This window comes from Colius striatus, chromosome 20, assembly GCF_028858725.1.
Source record: "Colius striatus isolate bColStr4 chromosome 20, bColStr4.1.hap1, whole genome shotgun sequence".
Classification (NCBI taxonomy): domain Eukaryota; kingdom Metazoa; phylum Chordata; class Aves; order Coliiformes; family Coliidae; genus Colius; species Colius striatus.
In genome coordinates this window covers 3414812-3438154 of record NC_084778.1, presented here as the reverse complement: position 1 = coordinate 3438154, position 23343 = coordinate 3414812, and the positions used below count along the sequence as shown (strand labels likewise).

Genomic DNA, 23343 nt, shown 5'->3' with positions numbered 1-23343 from the left:
GGCGGCGGGGCCCGGCCTGGGCTAATAAATAACAACCGTGCTCCCGGCGGGCAGCGGCTCACAAAACAGAGCTCTGGGCAGCAAGGTCCTGGGGGGGTCCCCAGCGAGGCTTTGGGGGGCCCAGCCCCCGCCAGCCCCGGGCACCTGAGAAGGGGCTGCCCCGGGGTGGGGGCAGCTGGGGCTGCAGCGGGGAGCAGCCCCGGCCCTGCCTACCTGAGAGCCGTGTGCCCAGCGCGGGGGCAGCGGCTGCGGGCAGGGGCTCAGCACCACACAGGGCGCCTCCGGATGGGCGCCCAGCTCACGGCCTGTTTCCACCCCCCCTCCCCGGGGGGCGGCAGGGGCGGGGGGGAGGCTCAGGCCAGGATCTTCTGGGGGATCTCCACCGAGGCTTTGATGAAGATGGCGTTGTCCCTCACGTAGTTCCTCTTCTTGATGTCCTCGTGGGAGATGAACTTGGGGTAGCCGAAGCCCAGGGTGCTCTCGTCCAGGGAGCTGCGCGACGCTCCCGGCTTCTGGAAGTTCTTCCAGTTGGGATCGGGGTGGAAGGTCTCGGTGACGTGCTGGGGCTTGGAGAGCGACGGGTCGCTCTGGTCCAGCAGGGAGAAGGTGACGCGGTAGGAGAAGGGCCACTCCAGCAGGTTGTCGTACTCGCCCGGCAGCACGCGGATGTAGACGGAGAGGTGGCTGCTCTCCCCGCTCCCGTTGCCGTTGAGGAAGACCGACACCTGCAGCTTGTAGCCGTACTTGTGGGTGTAGAAAGGGGGGCTGAAGAACTCGTAGTTGCTGCGGGCTTTGGCCTCCTGCAGCTTGCGGGCGTAGTCGGCGATTTTCCAGATGAGGGTCCCGTCGCTGCTCACCGACAGCTCCTCCACGTCCCGCCGCAGCTCCAGGATCTCCTGCCGCTGCCGGCTCACCAGGGCACACACCATGCCCAGGTGAGCCTTGGTGCTCTCCTCCAGGTGCCGGCCCATGGCCAGCTTGGGGCACTGCGGGGATGGTGGAGTGTGAGCCGGGGGGCTGCCGGGGGCACGGCGGGTGGGGGGGACACAGCGTGGGGCAGGACGGGAGAAGGATGGCCTGGGGATGGTGTTGGAGCAGGGGGTGCTGGGACAGGATGGCACGGGGACACCTAGTTGGGATGGCATGGGAACACCTGGGAAGCAAAGTGACACAGGAGTGAGGCCAGACAAGGAGAGACACCGTGGAGCTACAGGGATGGGAAAAAGCAGAACACCACACCGCAGGGGATGGGAGAGATGGCAGGGGAGGTGTGGGGATGCTGAGGGGCACGGGGATGGCACAAGGATGCCAGGGCGGGGTGGGCACAGGGACGCTGGCACGGGGCTGGGGACACACTCACCCGGTGCTTGCAGCCAGCATCCTTGAAGGGGCACAGCAGCATGGCAGTGTTGCAGCTCTCCTTGAGGTGGGTGGGCACGTCCTCCCGGGCGATGCTGGCTGTCCCACACTGGTTGGGGCAGGGCACGGGGTACCGGGGACACTGGTACTGGTGGTTCTGGGGACGGGAGGAGTGGACATCAGCCAGGGCCAGGAGCCAAGGGGGTGAGGGTCCCCCCGTGGGCCTCATCTCACCTGGATGGTGTCAAAGACAAACTCCTTGGCGCAGTAGGTGCAGGGCTGGGTGCGCTTGGGGCACTCGGCCAGGCTGTGCTGGGACAGCAGGCGCCGCATCATGCGCGCCCCGCACTTGTTCTCGCAGTACACGCTCTCCTGGGGACATGTGCCCTGGTGGCCCTGGGGACAGCAGTGGCATCATCAGCCTCCAGTGCCCTCACCGGCCCAGCCTGCCAAGGGATGGGGCCAGGCTGTGCCAGCCATGGCCAGGATGCATCTACCACCCACCCCCTGTCCCCATGCCCAGGCTGTGCACCCCCTGCACAGTATCATGCTCTGACCCCCTGCCCAGGCTGTGCACCCTCTGCACAGTATCATGCTCTGACCCAGGCTGTCCTCCCCTCCCCATAGTGTCACACACATCCCCACACCCAGGCTGTGCCCCCCACGGTGCTCTACAGCCCATCTAGGCCCCTACACCACACCCCAACCTGCCTACCCCCTCCGGATACCCCCAGCCAGGCCGTGCCCCCCCCTGCATTGTCCCCACCACAGCCATGCCCCCTGGCACAGTCCTATGTCCCCCCTGCTGCCATGTCCCACCTCGAAGGCCTCCCCGGTGAAGTCGGCGGCGCAGAACTCGCACTTGACGCGGCGCTTGGGGCAGCCGTGCTGCACGTGCTCGGGCAGGTCGCGCCGGCTCAGCTTGGCGCTGCACCGGTTGGGGCACGGGATGACGTTGAAGCCACAGGTGCTGAGATGGGCCTGGTGGGGCACAGGGATGGTGAGGAGGGGGCTGGAGGGCACAGCTTTACCCTCCTCCCTCCATGCCATCCTGCCAGGCTCTACCTGGAGATGCTTGATGAGCCCGCTCCAGCGGCAGCCCTCCTCGCTGTGGATGCAGCGGATGGCCAAGCTCAGCACCTGCGCCTCCAGCTCCGGGTCGGGGTAGATCTGGGGAGGCAGCACCATCAGCATCCTGTGCCAGGCTGTGGGGGCACACAGACCCCTCCCCTACCCCAGCCCAGCCTGGCCAGGAGCCGCAGGCACGCTGCCCGGGGCCGGATCCCCCCCGCCAGCACCGAACAAGCTGCCTTTGTCGGGAGCTGGTTTCCGTTCCCCGGGCCCCGCGGCACAAAGGGCTTTTGCTTCCGCACGGGTGGCTGTGCCAGGCTGGGGCGGCCGTGCCAGGCGGGTGTGCGGAGCTCGGGGCTGCCCCCCCCGGTGGGGACACGGGTGACAGGGACATTCCCTCCCTTCCCCTGCCCCCTTAGTCAGGCCCCACGTGCCAGGCTCACCTTGGCATAGTCCAGGGGCAGCTGGTCCTCGGGGCACTTGAAGACGCCTTCACTGTAAGACACAGAAGGGCACAGGATGAGCTGAGTCCAGGGAGCGGCGTGGCATGGGTGACACAGCCACCGTGTCCCACGGGGTCCCTGCCATCCCACGCCAGGACATCAGCACCATCCCTCTGCCATCCAGCGCTCACCCTGCGCCAAACCCAACCCTGGCCCTCGGGGAGCCACAGCTCTAATCCCACTCCATCTGTCTGAGCTGGGAAATGCCCCCGCCAGACACCCTCCCCCCGGGCAGCTCCCCCTGAGCCGGCCATGGCAGCCACACTCCCTGGGGGCCCGGGATAGTGGCTCGGAGCCTGGCACCATCTGGAGCCCCAGCAGCCCCCTCGCCCACCGCAGCCCCCCCGGGTGCCGGCAGCTGGCCGGGAGCGGGGCCGTGGGAGCGCCGGGTGCCTGCAGCCCCAGGTGCTGGGGCCCAAGGGGCTGGGGGGTGGCGACAGCTGGGTGCCAGATGTGCAGCCCGGATGCACGGCCCCGGGGCTCCTGCTCTGCAGGAAACGGCCCCGACAGCCCGCAGTGAGCTGAGGTGGTGGAGGGGGACACACGGGGGGAACCCCCATCCCGCTGGGCCCCCAGGACTGAGTGTTCCTCCTGAGATCCATCAGAGGTGGGAATGGCTCTGCTCGGCTCCAACATGCAGAGGGGCAGCGGAGGCTGGAGGGATGGGGATGGAGCTGAACAGGCAGCCTGGGCCCATGACACGGCTGGTCAGGAGCCACCATCACCCCTGGCCCAGGGACAGAGGCTCTGCACCACACACACCATCCTCGACGGACACTGGGGGTGGGAGGCCATGGGTGCTGCCCAAAGGGACACATGGCAGCAGCACACAGCGACCTCGTGGCTTGTTGACCCTGAGGTGGCTCTGGATGAGGCCACAGGGTCTCCCTGCGCACGAGCAGCTCCTGCATGTCTAAACCCCGTGTGCCCCTGGCAGTCGCCAGCACGGCCTCTACTGGGGCTGCCAAGTGGACGTGAGACAGAGCCAACAGCGCTGCCTGGCACGTGCTGGCCCGGGACGCCCGGCCACGGCCACGTCCCTGCAGCCACCAGCCACACACTGAGGGGCCAAGCAACCTCCCCAGGAAAACCAGCCCAAGTGCTGTGGGGTTCAAGCGCCACGGGGCACGGCCACATCCAGCCCTGCCACGTCCCCGGGCCGTTTGCTGCTGGGCTTTCCGTGGGACTCACCAGGCACCCGCTGAGATAAACTGGTCCTGGACGGGGACTGGGCACCCAGCCCTGACTGGGGAGCCCACGGCTGGCATCAGCCCATGGTTGGCATCAGCCCACGGCTGGCACTGCCCCAGGGCTGGCATCATCCTGCCACCCCTCCGGGCTCAGCCAGTGCTCCCTGCAGCCCATGTGCGGTGTCGGGGTGACGGGGCTGTGGGGAAGCAGGACGGTGACCTGAAGCCAGGGGCCTAATCCCCGACAAAGCCTCCCCATTCCTCACGCTCGGCCGGGCAGGGAATGTGCTGAGGCAGCGCCCGGGGGGACCGTCCTTGCCTCTGACCTTCACGGCGTGCCGGGGCACGGCGAGGTGATGGGCCGGTGCACCCCCCGGGCGCCCCCGGCCCCGCGGTGGGGCTCAGCCCGTGCTGAGCGGGGTGCACACGGCGGTGGGGGGCAGCGGGGACCCCGGCCGCCCCCCCGGGAGCCCGCGGGCCGGATGCGGGGCGCGGGCTGGCACCGGCCCCGGGGAACGCCCGGTTTCGTAGAAACCGTCCCGGGGCAGCGGCGGTGCCCGTTGCGCGGCCCCGGCCCGGGCGAAGGTCGGCCCGACGGGGAGGGGAGAGGCGCGGCCGCGGGCGGCAGCGGAAAGCGGGGGCCCGAGGGCACCAACTCCCCGTTCCCGGGCCGCCGTGGGACCCCCGGCCCCGCAGCGGGCACGGCGGGCAGCCGGTACCCGGCCCGGGGTGGAGGGGGCCACGGGGCACACGGGGCCCGTCCCCTCGCTCCCAGCGAGCGCACACGGCCGGGTCGCGTTTATTCGGGGGGGCGGGGGCGGCCGGACCCTCCCCCCGGTCGCTTCCTCCGTCGGCGCCGGTGCAGGAAGGGGTTAAACGCAAATCTTTGCGAGCGCTCGAAACTCGCCGCTCCGGGCTTCAGCCGGCCCTCCTCTTCCTCCTCCTCACCGAGAGGGGCCACGGGCCGCTGCACCCCGCGGGCCGGTTGTCACGCGTCCCGCAGCCCCATCCCCGCCCCGGGGCACCGTCGGGGCCAGGGGAACAGGGGGAGCACCCCGGGGTACCCCCGGCTCCGGGAATCGAGGGGTGCCCGAGGGGACTTCACGGGGGAGGGGGAAGCAAGGAAGGAAGGAAGGAAGGAAGGAAGGAAGGAAGGAAGGAAGGAAGGAAGGAAAGGGGTGCGCGGCCCGACGTCCCGGCGGGGCTCACCTGAGGAACTCCTGCAGGCAAGTGTCGCAGAAGCGGTGGCCGCAGGTGGAGACGCGGACGGGCTCCCGCATGGGCTTCCCGCACAGCGGGCACAGCACCCGGCGCCGCGGCCGCTCCAGCAGCTTGTAGTCGTAGCCCGGCATCCCGCCGGCCCGCTCACCTCCTTCTTCCTCCTCCTCCTCCTCCGCCGCCCCGCTCGCCTCCTCCGAGCTCCGCGCCCGGCTCCGCCCGGGGGCTGGACGGGGCGGTGGAGCCGGCCTGACACCGCCCCGCGCCGGGGGATGGTCTCCGCCTCCCCCCCCCCCCAAACCCCCCCCCGTCAAAACCCCCGCCGCGGCTGGGCCGGGGGCTGCAGCGGCCCCGACAGCCCGGGGGGCATCACATCGGGCACGGCTGCCCCGGGGGGGGGGACCCGCCGCACCGGGGACAGACACAGCGGGGGCTCGGGGAGCATCATCCCCGCTCCGGGGGTGTTTGGAAACCCCCCGCACTAGGGACAGACACCCCCGGGGGTCAGGGAGCTTCAGCCTCTCCCCAGGAGGTGTTTGGCGTCCACTGTACCACAGACAAGGACCCCAGGGGAGTGTCACATGGAGGGGGGTTGGGTGGTTGAGACCCACTGAGAGTGGCAGAGCAGGGCATAAATGGTCTACCCTGAGCCCCCCATGTCCCAGGCACGGTGGGGGTACACACACATCCTCCCACAGCTCCATCTCACTGGGAGCTCCCCCCCCCCCCGCCCCAGCTCGTGGTTTCTAACCCCTTAAACAAGGGCTGGGAAGAGAGAGAATAAAAGCAAATCTGTCTGGCTCCAGCCCCCACTTCACTCTTTCAGAACCCAGAGCAGCATATGGGAATATTTGCCCCTTTCCCCAGAGATGGAGCCGAGCAGCTGACGGGCTGTAAGCATGTGTGAGTCCCACCGACGCACACTCCAGCTCCCCATTAAGGGCAGCAGTTGCTGCAGCCCCAAATGTTAGCAGTTTTCAATTAGCAAATGGCAGAGGAAAGGGATTCCTGGGGGACACGCCAAGCAAGTCAAGCTCTATCACTTGTCACTCAAGGAGCTCACGTTTCCCTTCTCTCCTGGAGAGGCTTTGCTTAAAATAAACCCCTCTGGCAGCCCCGGGGCTGGGGAAGACAGGCAGCCTGCCAACGAGGGGATGGGTGGCTCATTGCCGGGGTTACCCTGAGGGATAACAGGTTACCCCGCCACAGCCTCAGCTACACCAGGGCTTTAGCTCCCCAAATAGCAGGGAACCTTGTAGGAGTGTGAGCGGCCACCGTGGGGGCTTTTCTGAGGGATGTGACACGCTGGCAGCCCGCTCGGATGGCAGAGAACACCGAGCTAAACTTTAACCAGCTCCCAGAGAGCCTGGAAACCTGACACGTAAAAACAAACGACAGTGGGCAACTGTGCAGAGAGCAGCAGGGTGCAGCAGCCCCCTCGGAGCTGCGGCCGGGGAGGGACAGCCCAGGGCTGAGATGCTATGAGCCAGGTTTGCTCCGAGCTGGGAGCCCCCCCAAAGCAGCCTCTGGTTCTGACACTAAGTCACAGCTCACCCTGCAGCCTCCCAAAAAGGAAAAGCTCTACCTCAGACACCCACTTCAACACCCTGTGTCCTGGTCCCATCCAAAGCCAGCCCCGGACAGTGCGATGGGACCGGGTTTGGGCCAGAAGGACAGGACCGAGGGGTTTATCGCATTTACTGTTTGTCTTTGATGTTTTACACATTTTTTTCTTTCCCAACCTCGCTGAAGAGCTTCTCTGCTCATTAGCCAGGAGCTGACAAAGCCATCAGAAGGCGCTGGCGGGATGGCTGGGAGGTGTCAGACCCTGCAAACAAAGATCTCCTCCTTCTCCCCTCTCACACACGAAAGCCTTCCCCGCACTCAACATCACAGCCGGCCGTTTGTCTCGCACAAAGGCGCCGTGCAACCTCCGGGCACGGTAATTCCCTTTGTGGAGGTGATCCGTTCTCTGCTCCCCCCGTGACGGGTCAGTCCTTGAACCCATCTGGGCTGGGGGAAGCCTCCTGCCTTCCCCCCACCCGGCCTCTCCCTGCCCTGCCTTCCTCTGCCTCGTGTTTCATTTAAACCCGAGGGACAGAAAACCAACGTTCTGGCTTTTAAAGGAGTTAAGGTGGAGCGCTTTGCCGCGGGGAAAGGAGTGGGGAGAGCCCCGTCCCTGCTCGCTGGGGACTCGCACCCGGGAAGGCAGCGGGGTAAGGGACAGACGCAGACAGGCGGCAGCCGCGTCCTGGGCACGGGGATGTGTTCACGGCAGAGGTGCCGCGATCCAATCCCATCAGCTCGGGCATCAGCGGGCCGGTTTGGGCCGTTCCCCGCTGCCAGCGATGTCCCCGGGTCAGCGGCATCCCTCGGAGCCCGGGCAGGGGACGGTTCCCCGGTGCAGGGGAACACGGCGGGGACAAGGCAGCCCCCTCCCCGCTCCGGGACGCGGCCGAGCCAGCCCCAGCTCCGCGGGAACAACACGAGGATAAAGGGAGAAGCCCCGAGACCTGCAGTTTTCAGGGGAAACAAAGCAGCAGACGTGAGGAATGCAACTGGCCTATTTGCCCGGGCTGCTTTCTGCCTCCGGCAGCGCCGACGTGCCTCGGCTTGTCGTTTCAAGAGCTATTGTTGCTCAGGGGGGCTGGGGGCCTCTTTGTTTCCTTTCCCCTTTCGCCAGGCTTGGTCACAGCCCGGAATTAAATTATTCAAATCACCTCAGTGGGCTGCACGGCTGAACTCCGGTGCAGGCTGCAGAGCCCCGAGGCTGCCACGAGCCCCTTGGCCCTGCACAAAGCACAAGGCTCTGGCCCCTACCGGTTCTGCCCCTGCTCAGAGTGAAAGGTCCCTGATAGCTGGGTTGGTGACACCTTCAGCCCCAGCGTGTCCATGTAAAGGGCGTTATTAAGCCCTAAACCAGCCCACCTAACACCAGCAGGTCAGTGGGAAGAAGGGGGGCTGTCATCCCTGCTTTGGGCAGCACAGCAGGCTCTCTGGGCTCACATGCCCTGGAGAAGTGGTATTTTGGTGCCAACACTGAGAAGCCAAAGGCTGGCAGAGCCCTCCTGTCTTGCCTGCCATCCTGTCCTGCCTGCCTGCCATCCCAGGCAGCCCTCACCCCCAGCCAGGCTGCAGCAGGAACATCAGCCCCTTCTTCTGGGGTGGGTTTGGGGGTGGTGTGGGGTCAGGGGAGCCTCAAGAGCTGAGCACAACACAGCCCAAAGGAATCCATCAAAGCTGGTGCTGCTGCCAGCTCAACACAGGGAGGAGAAGCAGCAGCCCAGAGGGGCTTCAGGGCAACTGAACCCAGCCCTGCAATTATCCTGGTGCCCAGGTTGGTCTGGGAGCAGAGAGCACCTTCCCCTCGGTTGACACCAGCCTGCCCGAGCCGCCCCTGTAACCTGCAGTGCCAAAGGGACTGGCAGAGCCTTTGAATTCGAGTGAGCTTCCTGGGCTGGCAGGGTGTGACCGCCTCAAAAGGCAGCTCCACCAGAAACAAAAAAGGGCAGGGAAAAACCCAGGTACCCACCCTGCCAGGAGCCAAGGAGGGAGGCTGTGTCTGCAGCCAGGACTGCACACACCTCTCCTGGCTGGAGCCTGGGAGACCAGGGAGGAAAAAGCAAGAGACCTGCAGAAATTCATTAGCTTCCACATGACAGAGGGCTCAGTTGGCTGGTGGCAGAGCCCAGTGAGGCTTCCCTCATTGAAAACAGGAAAGAATCACAAAAATAATTAGAGAGATTTCATCTGGGCCAGCTTATGAAAGCACTGACTTTATACACAACAGATTGGCAACAGCACAAAGATGGATGTGAAAGGCAAGAGCATTTGCAGTGTCAGACAGATCAGAGACAGAAGCTCATAAAAAAATGGCCCTGGGCAGATTTAAGTTAAAAAAAGAAGGAAGAAAAGAAACAGGAGGAAAGGAAACGACTCTTCTGGAGATAAAAACCCCAACTCCTGTGTGTGACACTGTGATATGCCCCCTCCTGCCTGCAGAGAGAGAGGATCCCTGGTGAAAACTCATCATCTCCCTGGAGAGAGCCGGGTTCAGACCCTTCAATTACTGCCCATAGCTCGCTGTGTTTTGCTGCCTTCTGCCAGCTCAGCTGGGAGCCAGCGAGCTGGGCAGCAGCAGGATTTAGGGGCCTGCAGACAAATGTCAGCTGGAGGATGCTGGGGTGAGCTCCTGGGGCCAGGGCAGTCTGTAATTGGAAAGCTCCAGGCAGCGTTTGGGGAGTGAGAGCAGGGCTGTGTGGCAGAGGAGGCTGCTGGAGCCGGGCTCGGCACGGCAGGACCCTCACAGCCCGATGAACAGCTCAACGAATGGGTGCAATGTTCGAAGGGAGGGGGATGGGGGGGGGGGATGGGAAAGGACAGACTTCTCTAATTAGAAAAGAGGTTTGCACTTAGTCACCCAGTGTAGTGCCTGGGGCCTTAACTCCAGACACCGCTGTGCAAAGCTGACAGCTCCCTCAGACACAGAGCTGTCAGCCCGGCCTTTGTAACCAGACACAGTTTTCACGGGGGAAACAACCTCTGTGATCCTCACCCTTCTACACAGGAGAGGAGTAGGGGGGTGGGCAGAGCCCCAGCACAGCCCCCTGAGGCTGCAGGGATGTCCCTTCCATGGCAGCAGCTCTGGGGCACTGGAGGATCCAGTGAGATCAGCTCTGGTGCTGTGGGAACCATCGTGAGGAGCTGCCCGTTTCCAGGTCACAACCTCCACGCTGAGGCTGGATGTGGCCCCCCTCAGCTCACACTCACTGGGAGGGTGATTCTTCTACAGCAGCTGAAACACAAAGGGCAAGGACCAGGAATTAGCCATAAGCTGCCATCTTGATGAAGCCACAAGGACAGACACTCAACAGATGGGCACCACAATCCCTGTCCAACCACCCCAGAAGCCTCAGCAGGAGGCAGAGAGAAAACACAGCCTGAGGAGGTTTGTGCCCTCCTCCTCTCCAGCACACCTGGCTTCTCCCAGTTCTTGCTGTGTTTGCAGGAGGATTGAGAGAAGGGTGCAGCAGCAGCCTCACATAAGGTGAGCAGAAGCCCAAGTCAGTAAAAAATGGTGTTGGCCACACAGGAGGAAACCACAGAGAGGTGCAGAATTGCTGCCTCAGAGGGACAGCCTGTGCCAGTACCTTCCCTGGGCCAGGGCACAGCCAGAGCTGACAGCAGCAATAGCATCACACGTGTCACCTGCTCTCATGGTCTCCCTGGAGAGGTTTCCAGGCTGATCCAGCTGTGTGAAAAGCCCAGAGTCAGAGCTCAGCCTTTTACAGAGCTCTCAATGCTTTTTCCAGCCCGGCTACTGTGGAGCTGCTTTAGCAGGGGGTTGGGCTGGATGATCTCTAGAGGTCCCTTCCAACACAGACCATTCTGGGACTCTCCTGAGGGATATGAGGAGCTGCCTTGACCCCATTGATGCAGAGTTTGCCCTCCCAGTACTGATACAGGCAGGCTGAGGTTTCAGACTCCAGAGAGACAGCAGTGGGACGTATGGTGCCACAGGTGGGAGCCCCTAAACCAGCTGCGGGGTGACTCTGGCAGTGGGAGAGGAGCCTGCAGCCTTCCTGCAGAGACAAAACCCTTCTGCCCCTGTGACAAATGCCCTGCTTGTTCCTGAGCCCGAGGGACTCAGCCCTTCCCTGGCCCCTTGGTGTGGTTCATCACGTGAGGGCTCAGCACTCGCAGTGCAGGAACAGGAGCCTCAGGCCCGATTCCTGCGCTGGGGCACTCAGCTGGGCCTCCTCCCCTCCGGGCTGTAATTAGCCTCCTTGAAGTGGGCTAGGACTGGAATCCCTCAGCCCAGCACTGGGGCCATAATCAGCCCAGCAGAGGAGGAGGAAAGGCCCCTGCAGCAGTCTGGGCCAGGCTCCCATCGTGCACCCAGGCAACGGAAGGGCAGGTCACGCCGTGGGCACGTTTAACTGTGCAGCTCTGCTGCCTTTGGCCCAAGCAGAGAAGAACCACAAAACCCAGCTCTATCTTTTCCAAACCACAGTGGAAAGGCAGCAGCCAAAACGACGCCTCAAATCTCAGCTTCTATTTCAGCAGCAGCAATTAGAGAGCTGCTCTTTTTGGCTCCTCCAGCTCCCTACTGGCCACAGCTTGGCCAACCCACCTGTCTGGGAGCATATGAAGTCAACACCACCAGCCCTCTGCTCCTCTGGCCCAGTGGAAGTAGCAGCAGAAGGGAAGGTTTTGTGGGCTTCAAGTTATTTCTATTCATCTCCAGCTCCAGAGGGACTAGAATAACACTGAGCTTATGTGCCAGGGTTGCTGGGTACAGCTCTAGTCACGAGGCATTGTGTCTGGCTGGGCCTTCATGGCAGGAATCACAGCAACAAAGCTTCTACTCACGCTTCACTGCCAGCAGCGTGTTCCCGTGGCAGCAGGCTACAGAGGTCACCAGGTAGGGATGTGTCTCCTCCAGCTGCACTGGCCTTGGTGCTCCTGTTTCCTCATCCTTCCTGCCCAGACGACCACGGGCTCCTTTCCCCCACGTGCACACCTCACCATCTGCAGAGGGACAAGTACACCTTGGTGCACACAGAGCTTACCAGCAAACAGGCCTCCCATCTCCCCAGCACCACCCTGGGCCATCTCCAAGGCCTTCCTTGGTCACAGCAGGGACTCCAGGCAGAGGAAAGATGGGACTTGCTTCACCCTCACCTGCTCCGATGGCCACAGTGAAGGCATCCCCACAAGCCACCACGGTGACCTTCATTGCCTGGAGCCCCACAACCAGGTGGGGCAGGCGGCTGTTGCGGCAGGAGTTGGTGCCCAGCTGCCCGTGCTGGTTGCTCCCAAAGGTGTAACACTGGCCAGAAGCTGACAACAGAGACCAAAGAAACAGCTGGGTGTCACCTGAGGGTGTGTTGATGAGCCTTCCCCAGGATGAACAGCCCCAGGTCCCGCAGCCTTTCCTCCTCACACAGATGTTCCATCCCCTCAGCATCTTGGTGGCCCTGCACTGGCCTCTCTCCAGCAGTTCCTCTTGAGCTGGGGAGCCCAGAACTGGACACAGGACTCCAGATGAGGCCTCACCAGGGCAGAGCAGAGGAGGAACAGAACCTCTCACGACCTGCTGCCCACACCCTTCTCAAAACCCCCCGAGGATGCCGTTGTTTACTTGCCCATAAGGGCACGTTGCTGGCTCATGTTTAGTTTGTTACCAATCAGCCCTCCCAGGTCCCTCTCCCAGAGCTGCTCTCCAGCAGGTCACCCCCAGCCTGTGCTGGTGCAGGACTTGCAGGTCTCCCCTCAGGGGTTGGGGCACGTGCCCCTCACCTGTGACAGCAGCCGAGTGCGCTGTGCCGATGTCGGCGCACACGATGGGCTCTCGGTTCAAGGGGGCTGACTGGGTGCAGGTGAACTCAGTGGCCTCTTCCACCTGCTCCTCAGGGGAAGGCTCCTCTGCTGAGCTGATCTGATCTAGGCCCAGCTTGTTACACCTGTGTGGGGGAAAAGCTTCCTGAGGTGAGCAGAGGTGCAAAGGCCCGGGACGCTGGAGCACGGACACTCACCCCTCTTACCTGTTGCTCCCACATGCCAGAATCTGGTTCTTCACTGTGAGGACCATGGAGGAATCGATGCCGCAGATGACCCTCTGTGCCTCGTGCTCTGGTGGGATTGTGACCTGCTGGGGGCAGTTGTGGCACTCCAGGGTGCCCAGCCCAAGGCGACCTGGCAGGAAGAGCAGAGCAGGGCACAGCTGATGGTAACACACCCCCGAGTGCAGCCCCAGGATGAGAGAGCAAGGCTGCCAGAAGGACCTCTCCCCACAGAAGGCAGCAAAACCCAAAGCGTGGAGAGGGCAGCCCTGGTAGGTTGGGAACCAGCTGCAACTCTTCCAACACCCACCTAACCCTGGCACATTTGGGCAAGCAGGGGGGAAGAAAAGCACAAGCCCCGTTGGGCAGAGCAGCCGCCTCTCACCGTTATCCCCCCGGCCCCAGGCAAACACCTCCCGCTCGTTGGAAAGCGCCAGGACGTGGGACGCGCCACAGGCCACCTGCACCATCTCGTAGCCCAGCAGGGCCTCCACAATCTTGGGCTGGCAGGGGAAGAGCAGCAACAGTCAGCCCAGACCTCCCAGCCTGCCCTGCTGCTCCCACCCGGCCCCCCAGCCTCAGCACAGCACTGGCACGAGCCCAGTTTTCCTCCAACACAAACATCAGAGAGGGGTTGGGTTTTTTTTTTTACCCTGTTCCAAATAGTCTTCAAAGAGTTGAAAGGCTACGTGCATGCAGCACAGAAGATAATGCAAACATCTCTGGAGGGGAAGAAAGCAGCCAGCACAATAGTTTGGAGAGGGAAGAGGTTGAGCTGAAGGGTTGGGATTCGCCCCCCTGGCCCATGTGGGGAGTGCCAGGGACTGTTAATGCAGGCACTGAGCAGGCAGGGGCTTGGTGCAGGATGAAAGGCTCTTGTGTAGAGGAGCTGTGAGCTGTTGGCTATGGTGTGGAAGGAGCAGGATCTCCACATCTCACCCCGACCCCTGCTGTGACCTGCTGTTAGATCTGACACCTCTCCACAGCGAGCCTCATCCTCATTATCTTCTGCAAGTGAAAAGCACCATTTGTTGGGGACCTGGCTGCTGCTCCCAACTGCTCTCCCCTCCCCAGCAATCAGCACAGAGTGGCTCAGCTCTGGATGCAGCAGGAACCAAGGAGCCAGCTGACCACAGTGACAAATGGCACCAATCCCCGGGCTCGGCTGGAAGCCATTGAGTGCTGCCACATCCGAGGAAGAAGCTGGAAGGGAGCGATGGGCCCTGAGCCCCAGTGTTCTGAGCCAATGGGAAACACAAAACTCTTCTTTAAATACTGGCTCTTTTGAAAAATAACTTCTCTCAGTGAACCCTGGCAGCTGCAGGCCAAGAGTGAAGCAGGCAGGTGTGTGATTGGAGGCAGCCTCCAAGCTGGGTACCTGCCAACAGCAACCACAAGGCAGCTCTTGGTTTCCCCCACACTCAAAGGGATCATTGTGCGAGGGAGGGGGGAGAGAGAAAGAGGTAGGTTGGGTCTTTTAAACCCCCAAAGTGACAGGGAGAGGAGGGGGAGGGATGCCAGAGCATGCCTGGGATGCATATCCTTGGAGCAGGGATGAGCCCTTTCACATGGCACAGGAGGCTCACAATCCACCCTCTGCCCTGGGGGAGCAAGGCACCCAGCACCCCCACAACAAACCTGGCTCACGTCCGTGAAGCTTCCGTGCCCCAAACAGCCATTGCTGCCGCTGCCAAAAGTCATGATTATCCCCCTGTCTGGGAGAGCAGAAAGAAGTCGCGTTCCTGGCACACGTGAGGCACACACAGCCCGTGGCTGGGGCTCCCAGGGACAGGGCAGCAGCTCTGCTTGGACCCACTCTGACTCAGAACTTGCTGGAGGGGGCAGAAGCCTTGGGTGAGCTTTCAGAGAGCTGCAGCTTCAATGTGCTGCGACAACTCGCCAAGCAAACAGGGCATGGTAAGAGAGTGCTGAGATAACATTATTGCAGCTGTGTAGGCAGGAGCTGTTAACTCCATGGTCTGTCAAGGTGTTAAATACACACAGGCACTCCCCAGGCAGAGGGGTGGCAGGAAACACCACGCAGAGGTAGGACAAACACATGCCTACCAAGTTTGCCAGTTGCATATCTGTCATTTGCTGCCCTGATCCCCAGCAGAAGGGCAAACAGGGTTGCCAAAGGACTAGTTGGGAGGGTTTTGCTCCACAAACATGGCCTCAGGCTGGTGTGTGTGTTCCCTTCCCAGCCAGAATGCCACCTGGCCCACTCTGAGAGGGCTCCAGTCCCTGCTTGCCTGCCCCTGAGGGCAACCAGCCCACAAGAGCTCATGGTGACTTCTCTCTGCAATGCCAGTCACTGCTGGTGCCTGCATCACACTCCCAGAGCACGTGACAGAGAAAGGATGAACTTTGCAGACTCTCCTCACATCGCAGTCCCTGCTGAGTGGGTCAGTTCTGCCTTCAGGTGACACCAGTGCAGCCAGATCAACAAATCTGTGGCCCTCCCAGCACCAGACAGACTTTTGGGACCGAGTGGAGCAGTGTATGGCATCATAGGAGGATGGTGTGTGCCATTTCTGACCCCCAGCTGATGTTACACAAGACCACAGAAGCTTTGCTGTCACTGCAGCTCACTGCATCTTTCAGGTTCCTCTCTAAGCAGGCTCCCCAGGTCATGTTTGCAGCCACACAGAGGAGTCTGGGACTCAGGCAGGCCAAGGCAGGAGGGAGCAGCTCACCTGTGAGGCAGGCTGTGAAGAGATCACCACAGGACACGTGTTTGATGGTGACACCAGACTGACCCTCCAGGAAGCGGGACACAAACTGAGGCTGGAGCTGCTCGGTGGCTCCCGGGAGCGAAGGGCCTCCCGCAGCACCCATCGGCGGGGCCTGGAAGGGAGAAGCCACGTCAGCTGCTGCACCTCTGCAGTAAGAGCTGAGCTGGAGAACTCAGATGAGCCCCTTCACACTCCCTGAAGTGGGCAGCAGCTCTGGGAGACATAGCACTGACCCAGCAGAAACATCCCCTCCTCAGAAATGACACATTTGAGGCTTCCACGGCCACTGCCTGCCCCGTGTTTCCCATCACTCACCTCCCACATGATGAGCCTCCCTGATTTGGTGACTCCAGCCTTCTGTGTCCTCCCAGCAGAGACCTGCACCACCTCAGTGTTGAGCATGGGCAGGCGGAGCGGGGTGGTGATGCCGCTGCCCCACGTGTAGATGGATGACAGCGGAGGGGGGATTCCTGTCTTGGCTGAAGAGCCTCGGACACCTACAGGTCACAGGGAGAACATCAAAGAGGAGCCCTGAATCCTCCTCCTGTAGGAAAAGAAATGAGACCAGGCAGCCTGGGTGCCAGCAGAGCTGCCTGCCAGCTTGTAGAGCCAGACCAGCACTGGTCCAAGGCTGGCAAAGAGCTGCTGGGAAGCTCCCAGCCAGGGCTGGGAGAAGCACGTGGGAACAGCTCCTTGTATTTTATCCCAGAATTGAGGGAAGAGGCACCAGGACAGCTCTAGCCTAATTGTTACCAGTGCCAGCTGCAGTGCCCTGTGCTGGGACACCCCCCTCAGTGCCCTTGGCTGGTTCCCAGCCTTTGCTGGGAACAGTAGAAACTTGATTCAAGGGTTCACAATCTGAAAGAGGCAGCTGGAGCAAGAGCACTGCTTGGTGCCCAGAGCTGAGGTGCCCATGGGCCTCTCCAGGGCTCAGGGAAGGTGATGTGTCTTAACTTTCTCTCTCCAGAAGTTGGAGTGCCTCTCTCATCCCCTGACATGCAAAGGAAAGGGTCCTTCTGAACAGAGCTGTGTTGAGTACGGCGTGCCAGGACTTACCCCTTGGCCTGGCACTGCTCACTCGTCCCCCTGCCCGGCTGTGGGTCACTGTTGGCACTGGAGCCAAGGGTTTTTCAGGCCTGCAAAACCAGAATCCAGTCTTTAATGTCAGCTCAGCCCCAGGGGTCTTGCAGAGCCCTGGATAACAGGTCTGGGCAGAGCCACAGCATAAACCACAGCTGAAGAGATCACAGAACTGCCTCAGTAGGTGTTTTATACCACCTGAGAGAGGAGAGTTGCCATCAGTTGGCTTCCCTCTGAGCTCACAACTCTCTGTTCACTGTTAATGCAATGACAAGGCCACACCTGAAGTGGCCACAGGGCACTGGGCCAGGCTCAGCCTGCAGCAGCCACTCACTGGGGACAACTCTGCCCTTGGAGCGGGTCAGACACATTGGGGACACTTAAGGTGACAGTGTCACTTGCCTTCTCATTTTGACACTGCCCACGTCGGTGTAGAGGTTCAGAAGGGGCCGGATGCAGATGGCCTGGGCCATGATCTCGTTCAGCTGGGGCCTCTTGGAAGGATCCAGGTTCAGCATGCTGAGGATGAGCTGGCGCAGGTCGGGGCTGTAGCGATCCGATATCGGTGCGAACGTCCCGCTCATGATCTTCAATACCAAGGCAGGAAGATTCTGGAGGGAAAACAAGAGTGCCATACAGTGGCTGGGCAGCCAGAGGTGAGGCAAGGAGTTCTCAGCACTGCCCTCTGCCTTCACACCTCCAGGCTCAGTGAGAATACGTTTTCACCTCTGTAAGGGGCCACAGCTCCCCGTGCTACACAGGAACCAGATCCCTCTTACCGCAGCTTCGAAAGCCCTCTTGAGGCTGGCGAGCTCGTACAGCACACAGCCCAGCGCCCAGATATCGCTCTTCTGGTTGTAAGGCTTCCCTTCACAGAGCTCTGGGGAGATGTAGCACGGGGTTCCCACAACCTAGGACAGATGAAAGACATTTACCACAGTGCTGTGGAACTGGGGCAGCGAGGATGAAAGAGAACAGCTCGGTTTAGAGCTCAGGGTGCAGGCTGGCACGAGCACCGCCAACCAAAGCTTAGTGGAGCTGGGCTTTTGTTCCCTGGTGTCAACATCTGCCTGCTAATCTCTGTGAAAAAAAAAAACAGGAGGATTTGCCTTCCTGCTGACCTCCCTTGCACAAACAGAGATTACTTCTAATTTTGCTGCTATCCACTTGAGAGAATCAGAGCCCAGAGCAATGAGCGTGATGTAAACGTCTAGTCAGATTAGGCCAGGTGGGGAATGACACTCAAGTCTCAAGCAGAGAGAAGAGATTAACACAAGACAGGACAGCAGGACACAAGCAGGAATTTGGTTGCCAAGTATGTGTCAGACAAGCCCACAAACAGCACCCCTCCCACTATGGCAGTGGGAGGAACCTTGTGTGCCCTCACCAGTGGCCCCAGACAGCCCATCCTCTCCCAGGCTTGGGCAAAAGGAGCTTTCTCACCTTTCTGCAGCCCACAGAGCTGCAGGGTGTGAAGGTATCAGCCTGTGGAAACTCCAAAGAGCAAAGCAGCACTGAGGCACACAAGATGTGGCCTATACCAAGTGTGCTCCATCCAACCTCACTGCCTGCAGCAGCTTCCTTGTGAGCCAAGGCCAGCTTGCAGCCTGTGGTAAGTCACTCCCTTACTCACTGTGTAGGCTTTGCTCTTGCTGCTCAAGATTTTGGAGATGCCAAAGTCTCCAATCTTGACAATCATTCGGTGTTTGTCCAAGAGGATGTTCTGAGTCTTCAGGTCACGGTGCAGGATCTGCTTGGTGTGGACGTGGTGGAGAGCCAGGAGGATCTGCACAAAGAAGTGCAGGATGGTGTCTTCATCCAGCAAGGAGTTACAACGCTTGTGAATGAACTCTGCCAACGTGCCACCTGCAAAGGACGAAGGGCTGCTGGCAGGGGTGGCTGCACAAGGCAGGACACACCTGGATGAGAAGCTCAGGGGGTATTTAGCCATCTTCACAAGCCAAGCACGTGGCAGTGGGACACACAGCACCTCTTCCAGTGCTCCTGAGAGTGTGTGGAGAACAATGGCAGCACAGGGAGGGGGATGAAGGAACAGCCAGAGAAAAGTTCTTGTTGACATATCGTCAAAGGCAGGAGGAACAGAAACGCTTAAAATTACAGCTCTTAGCAGAGGATGTAAACCCTGATGGCAGAACAAGATAAGCCTGTTCTGCCAAAGAGAAATCCTGCAGTCTGAGAGGCCCCTATGGAGAAGGGGAAGTGCAGACTCAGGGCTCCATATATCTTCTAACAAACCCTCATGCAAATGTTGATTTCATCTCAAACTCCACAGAGAATCCTGCTAAGAGTCACACCTTCCCACACAGAGCATGGCTGAGAGCTGACACAGGGAAATGCACCTGAAACCGAAGCCAAGGGCAGATGGTGACACACTTCTCAGAGACAGAGGTGTTAGAAATCTCTTTGTTTTGGACAAGATTAGCAGACATAATCACAGAAGAGCTGAGGAAGTCATCTGCTCCAATCCCCTGCTCAAGCAGGGTCACCAACAGCTGGTTGCCCAGGACCATGACCTGTCTTTTGAATATCTCCAAGGATAGTGACTCCACAGCCTCTGCCAGTGCTCAGTCATTTGGCTCATGAGCATCTTGGTGCCCATCAGGATTCCCAGATCTTCTGCAGAAATGTCTGTTCAAGACAGATGTGTTTGGACACTCTGGGAGTCTAAAGCACAGGGTCTTCACTAGGGTGGATGTCAGGAGAATAGGGAAAAGCTTTTTTCTGTAGTGTCCAGCCATAGGACGAGGGGTAATGGACATCAGCTGGAACACAAACAGTTCCACTGAAAAGGAGAATAAACTTCTTTGGTGCTGAGGTGAGGGAGCCCTGGCCCAGGCTGCCCAGGGAGGGTGTGGAGGTTCCCAAACCCACCTGGACATGTTCCTGTACTCCCTGATCAAGGGGAACCTGCTTTAGCAGGGGGTTGGGCTGGATGAGCTCTGCAGGGCCCTTCCAGCCCCCACCACTCTGGGATTCTGTGATTCCAAGGGCCACAACATGCGGCCACAGCAGCTCAACCCAAGGATTGCTTAGGGCTTGGCATCCCCTGGACCTGATGAGGAACCAGCTGCAGGCTGGGCATACCCCACCCCACCTGGAGCATACTCCATGGCAATCATGAGCGCCTTGTCCTCCAGGAAGTTCTCGTAGTACTCGATGACATTGGGGTGGCTGAGCAGCTTGAGCACCTGGCACTCGTTCTGTGCCGCCAGCCGCTCGTCCTTGCTCATCTGCTCCACGGGGATCTGCTTGAGGATCATCAGCTTCTGGTCAGCCTTGCGCAGACACAGGTGCACGATGCTGCAGGAACAGGGGCAGGGAGTGGGGACAGGGCAGAGTGACACATGGCCGTTGTCCTTCCCTCCTTGCCATGATAACGGGGTCTGCAATTCCCCCCCTCCCCACCGGGTGTCACCGCGTCACCATGGCGACAGCCGGGGCCTGGACCCCGACTTGCCCCCGCTCGCTTTCAGGGTGCCACACGCCGGCTGCCCCTCGCATTGCCATGGCGACCGGGCCCGTGCGCCTTGTTGCCATGGCGACGCGGCCTGGCGCCCGGCGCTTCCCACATCTCCGCCTTTCCACAGCTCAAAGGCCCCGAGACACCCCTCCCCCCGCTCCGGTGCCCCCGCGGGGCTGCCCTCACCCGAAGGCCCCTCTCCCCACCACCCGGATCCGCTCGTATTTCTCCATCGCTGCTCGCTCGGGCGCGGGCTCCTCCCGTCTCCATGGAGACACTTCCGGGAGCCGCTACGGCAGCCGCGAGGGGACGAAACACAGCGGGCCGCGCCCGTCCCCTCCACCGTGTGTGTATGGGGGTGGGGGGTCCACGGGAGCGAGGGGTCGGGTCTCAGTCCCCAAATCCGCTTTAGAACGCCTGGGGCCGCCCGTAATGGCACCTACAGCACGGGAGGGAGGCCCTGCCCTGCACTCAGAGGTGGCTGTGTCTGTACGGGGACAGGGACGGGCGTGTTAGTGCCACGCCACGTGGCCGTGCTGCCATCTACCGACACCCCGCCCGGCTCACTGCGGGGGAATGGGGGGGGGGGTGAGGGAAAAGGCCCGTGTGAGCCAGCCCCGCCCCGCCATGGGGTCAGATGCGCGGGCAGCCGACAGCCACGCGTGACAGAGCTCGCACGCTCGCGTGCAGCGCACGGCGACACGGGAAAGCGCCTTTGCACGCGAGCGTGCAACAACCCCGCGCGCACCCGCACGCACGCGGCGCGCTCCCGCCACTCGGAGGGGGCGTGGCCGGAGGAGGGGGCGTGGCCACCGAGAGGTGAGCGGGCGGGGGCGTGGCCACAGCGAAAGGCGGGATCTGATTGGGGCGTGGCCATGGCGAAGGGGCGTGTCCGGAGGGGGCGTGGCCACGGGCGCCCCGCGCCGCGCCGGCGGAGCTGGGCGCGATGGGCCCGGGCTGGCGGGCGGCATCCAGCGCGCTGGTGGGCGGCAGCGTGGTCATCTTCAGGGGGTTACGGCGGGCGGCCGTGGCCCTGCCCCGACCCGCCGCAGTTCGGAGCCGCCCCGGCCGCCTCTGGCGTTGGCAGAACCTCCTCGTTTCTTTTGCACACTCTGTACTGGCCGGGCTATGGGCCCTCTTCAGGTACCGGGCACTGGCGGTTGGGGGGGGGGGGGGGGGGGGGCGGGGAAGATTACACGCGACACGGTGCTCAACCTCCCGCCGTGGGAGCACGACCTCCAGGCACTGCTCCCAGGGGAAGAGGTACAGGGTGAGGGGCACAGGGTGCCCGTGTTCCCTGCACCCAGGCTGCACCCTTCCTCCTCCTCTCCTCACCCCCAGCCTCTGGCACTCTCCGGAGCTGCTTTCCGACATTCAGGACGGCTACAGCGTCTCAGGGCACCTGCTGGTCTGCTTCTCCTCAGGTAAGGAGCCATGCAGGGCGATGGCTGTGGCTCTGCCCACTCCCTGTCCAACCTCACCCGGCACGCTGGCCCTAAGTGACACCTCCCCACCCCCCTCCGCTTCCTCCCGGGCTCAGGGGCCGGGCGACTCGCCCTGCCTCTTGCCTTAATCATGAGCGTGGAGTCCGCAGGCTGCCTACCCCCGGGGGCCCGGCCATCTGCCCACGTACAGCTGAGGCAGAGGCATTTACCAGTGCCTGGAGCACGGTCACGCCACGCTGCCCCTCCTTTCTGCTCCCTCTTACCAGAGCAGGTGATGGTGCACAAGCCAGACCCCATCAACATTCTCTCCTTCATTCCACAGGCTACTTCATCCACGACAGCCTTGACATTATCTTCAACCATCAGTCCCGTTCATCTTGGGAGTACCTGGTGCACCATGCCATGGTGAGTGCACCCCTGAGGAGGGGAGAAGTCAGCAGTGAGGGGGGGCTACCACACATCCCAGGGCTCAGCCCATGCAGGTTTCATGTGTTACAGTGGGGCAAGCCAGAACCCTTCCCTCCACCCTCAGCCTAGATGCCAGGTAGCATTAACAAGGGTGCCCAGCGGGGCAGGACGGCTGCCAGTGCCAGGAGCCAGACAGGCTGCCGTGCTGGGCAAGGAAAGAGCCAGAGGCTGTTCCCAGCTCAGGGAGGTGGAACTGGTCCTGGGGGAACTGGCTGTCCAGACTGGTTTTCCCTGGTTTAGATGCTGGCGGGGGGGGAGGAGGCAGCTGAGCAGCACCACATATACCCAAACCTTGGTGGGGAAATACTCTCCTCCTTCAGGACGAGGAGAGCTGACCTTGTGCATCTCCTCCCCAACCCCACTCCCAGGCTATCTCTGCCTTCGTGTCGCTCATCATCACCGGCCGTTTCCTGGTGGCAGCGGTGCTGCTGCTGCTGGTGGAGGTGAGCAACATCTTCCTCACCATCCGCATGCTGCTGAAGATGAGCAACGTGCCTTCCCCGGCGCTCTACGAGGCCAACAAGTACGTCAACCTGGTGATGTACTTCGCCTTCCGCCTGGCCCCCCAGGCTTACCTCACCTGGTACTTCCTGCGCTTCGTGGAGGTGCAGGGCCAGGGTGCCTTCCTCACCGCCAACCTCCTGCTGCTCGATGCCATGATCCTCATGTACTTCTCCCGCCTGCTCCGCTCCGATTTCTTCCCCTCCCTGCGCAAGGGCTCTGCGGGGAGAGACGTGGATGGGGAGAAGTTTCTGATAGACTGAGACGTGTGTGCCCAGGGGGTCTCTGGGCTCCAGCTCCTGAAGGTTTTGGCCTCTCCAAACCTGCTCTGATGTGCCTTAGGGGTCGTTCCCTGGCGCTGGGCCCTGCCTTCACCTGCTCTGCTGCCTAAAAGCGCTTCCCCAGCCTGACCAGCCCGACAGCCCTGTGGGGACGCTGCCGAAGCCAGGGCTATGGCTGATGCAGGAGCAGCCCAAGCTGGCTTCCACGTGGGCAGCTGGAGGGCCAGGGGTGGCTGTGTTTCACAGCTGATGGCCTGAGAGGGTTGTGAGGGAAGGGCTGAGTCCCTCCGGTGCTGATGTTGGGTGTTACGTGCATTAAAAATGGGTCTGTTCACTGCTGCCGCAGCACGCCGTGGGCTGGCTTTTCTGTGGGGTCAGGGGGAGGATGATGGGGTGAGGGGACGAGGCCATAGGAAAAGATGTGTCCCTCTTCCCAGGGGAGGGCT

General features: G+C 61.6%; 3 protein-coding genes across 6 annotated transcripts; 1 reads left to right on the top strand and 2 right to left on the bottom strand.

The window, feature by feature from the left end:
* On the bottom strand, window positions 1-5504 carry TRAF4 (TNF receptor associated factor 4). Its single transcript, XM_062012437.1, has 7 exons — window positions 5333-5504; window positions 2874-2925; window positions 2425-2529; window positions 2179-2340; window positions 1594-1755; window positions 1361-1516; window positions 1-986 (listed from the first exon to the last, which is right to left on the bottom strand). Exons 1-7 carry the CDS (start codon window positions 5473-5475, stop codon window positions 354-356), a joined length of 1413 nt encoding a protein of 470 aa, XP_061868421.1. The 5' UTR covers window positions 5476-5504; the 3' UTR covers window positions 1-353.
* A 3627-nt stretch (window positions 5505-9131) lies between these two features.
* On the bottom strand, window positions 9132-22051 carry NEK8 (NIMA related kinase 8). Of its 4 annotated transcripts, none has more exons than XR_009820123.1 (16): window positions 21911-22051; window positions 19837-20042; window positions 18355-18587; window positions 17501-17632; window positions 17124-17332; window positions 16698-16777; window positions 15957-16138; window positions 15603-15753; window positions 14545-14621; window positions 13292-13409; window positions 12889-13039; window positions 12644-12807; window positions 12026-12184; window positions 11714-11872; window positions 10492-10592; window positions 10121-10136 (listed from the first exon to the last, which is right to left on the bottom strand). XR_009820123.1 is itself a non-coding variant. In XM_062012526.1 (15 exons), the coding sequence occupies exons 1-15, from the start codon at window positions 20433-20435 to the stop codon at window positions 10108-10110; spliced, it is 2097 nt and encodes a 698-aa protein (XP_061868510.1). In that variant the 5' UTR covers window positions 20436-20460; the 3' UTR covers window positions 9132-10107. The 4 variants fall into 4 exon arrangements, 2 of the variants coding, with proteins under 2 accessions (XP_061868510.1, XP_061868511.1); XR_009820122.1 differs by lacking the exon at window positions 21911-22051 and adding an exon at window positions 20389-20460; XM_062012526.1 differs by lacking the exons at window positions 10492-10592; window positions 21911-22051 and adding an exon at window positions 20389-20460 and having other exon boundaries at window positions 9132-10136.
* TLCD1 (TLC domain containing 1) lies at window positions 21117-23242 on the top strand. The gene is made up of 4 exons (XM_062012528.1): window positions 21117-21345; window positions 21544-21626; window positions 21970-22052; window positions 22484-23242. The coding sequence occupies exons 1-4, from the start codon at window positions 21149-21151 to the stop codon at window positions 22877-22879; spliced, it is 759 nt and encodes a 252-aa protein (XP_061868512.1). The 5' UTR covers window positions 21117-21148; the 3' UTR covers window positions 22880-23242.
* The last annotated feature ends 101 nt before the right edge of the window (window positions 23243-23343 follow it).

Bases quoted from the DNA above. Each gene is read 5' to 3' on its own strand.
- TRAF4 (XM_062012437.1), bottom strand. From the start codon at position 5,475: ATGCCGGGCTACGACTACAAGCTGCTGGAGCGGCCGCGGCGCCGGGTG. The intron at 2,341-2,424 runs GTAGAGCCTGGC...GTGCCCCACCAG, and splicing joins GGCTCATCAAGCATCTCCAG to GCCCATCTCAGCACCTGTGG. The intron at 1,756-2,178 runs GTGGGACATGGC...TGCTGTCCCCAG, and splicing joins TCACCGGGGAGGCCTTCGAG to GGCCACCAGGGCACATGTCC.
- NEK8 (XM_062012526.1), bottom strand. From the start codon at position 20,435: ATGGAGAAATACGAGCGGATCCGGGTGGTGGGGAGAGGGGCCTTCGG. The intron at 16,139-16,697 runs GTAAGTCCTGGC...TGTGACCTGTAG, and splicing joins GAGCAGTGCCAGGCCAAGGG to GTGTCCGAGGCTCTTCAGCC. The intron at 12,185-12,643 runs GTGAGGGGCACG...CTCTGTTGTCAG, and splicing joins GCACTCGGCTGCTGTCACAG to CTTCTGGCCAGTGTTACACC.
- TLCD1 (XM_062012528.1), top strand. From the start codon at position 21,149: ATGGGCCCGGGCTGGCGGGCGGCATCCAGCGCGCTGGTGGGCGGCAGC. The intron at 21,627-21,969 runs GTAAGGAGCCAT...TTCATTCCACAG, and splicing joins GCTGGTCTGCTTCTCCTCAG to GCTACTTCATCCACGACAGC. The intron at 22,053-22,483 runs GTGAGTGCACCC...CCCCACTCCCAG, and splicing joins ACCTGGTGCACCATGCCATG to GCTATCTCTGCCTTCGTGTC.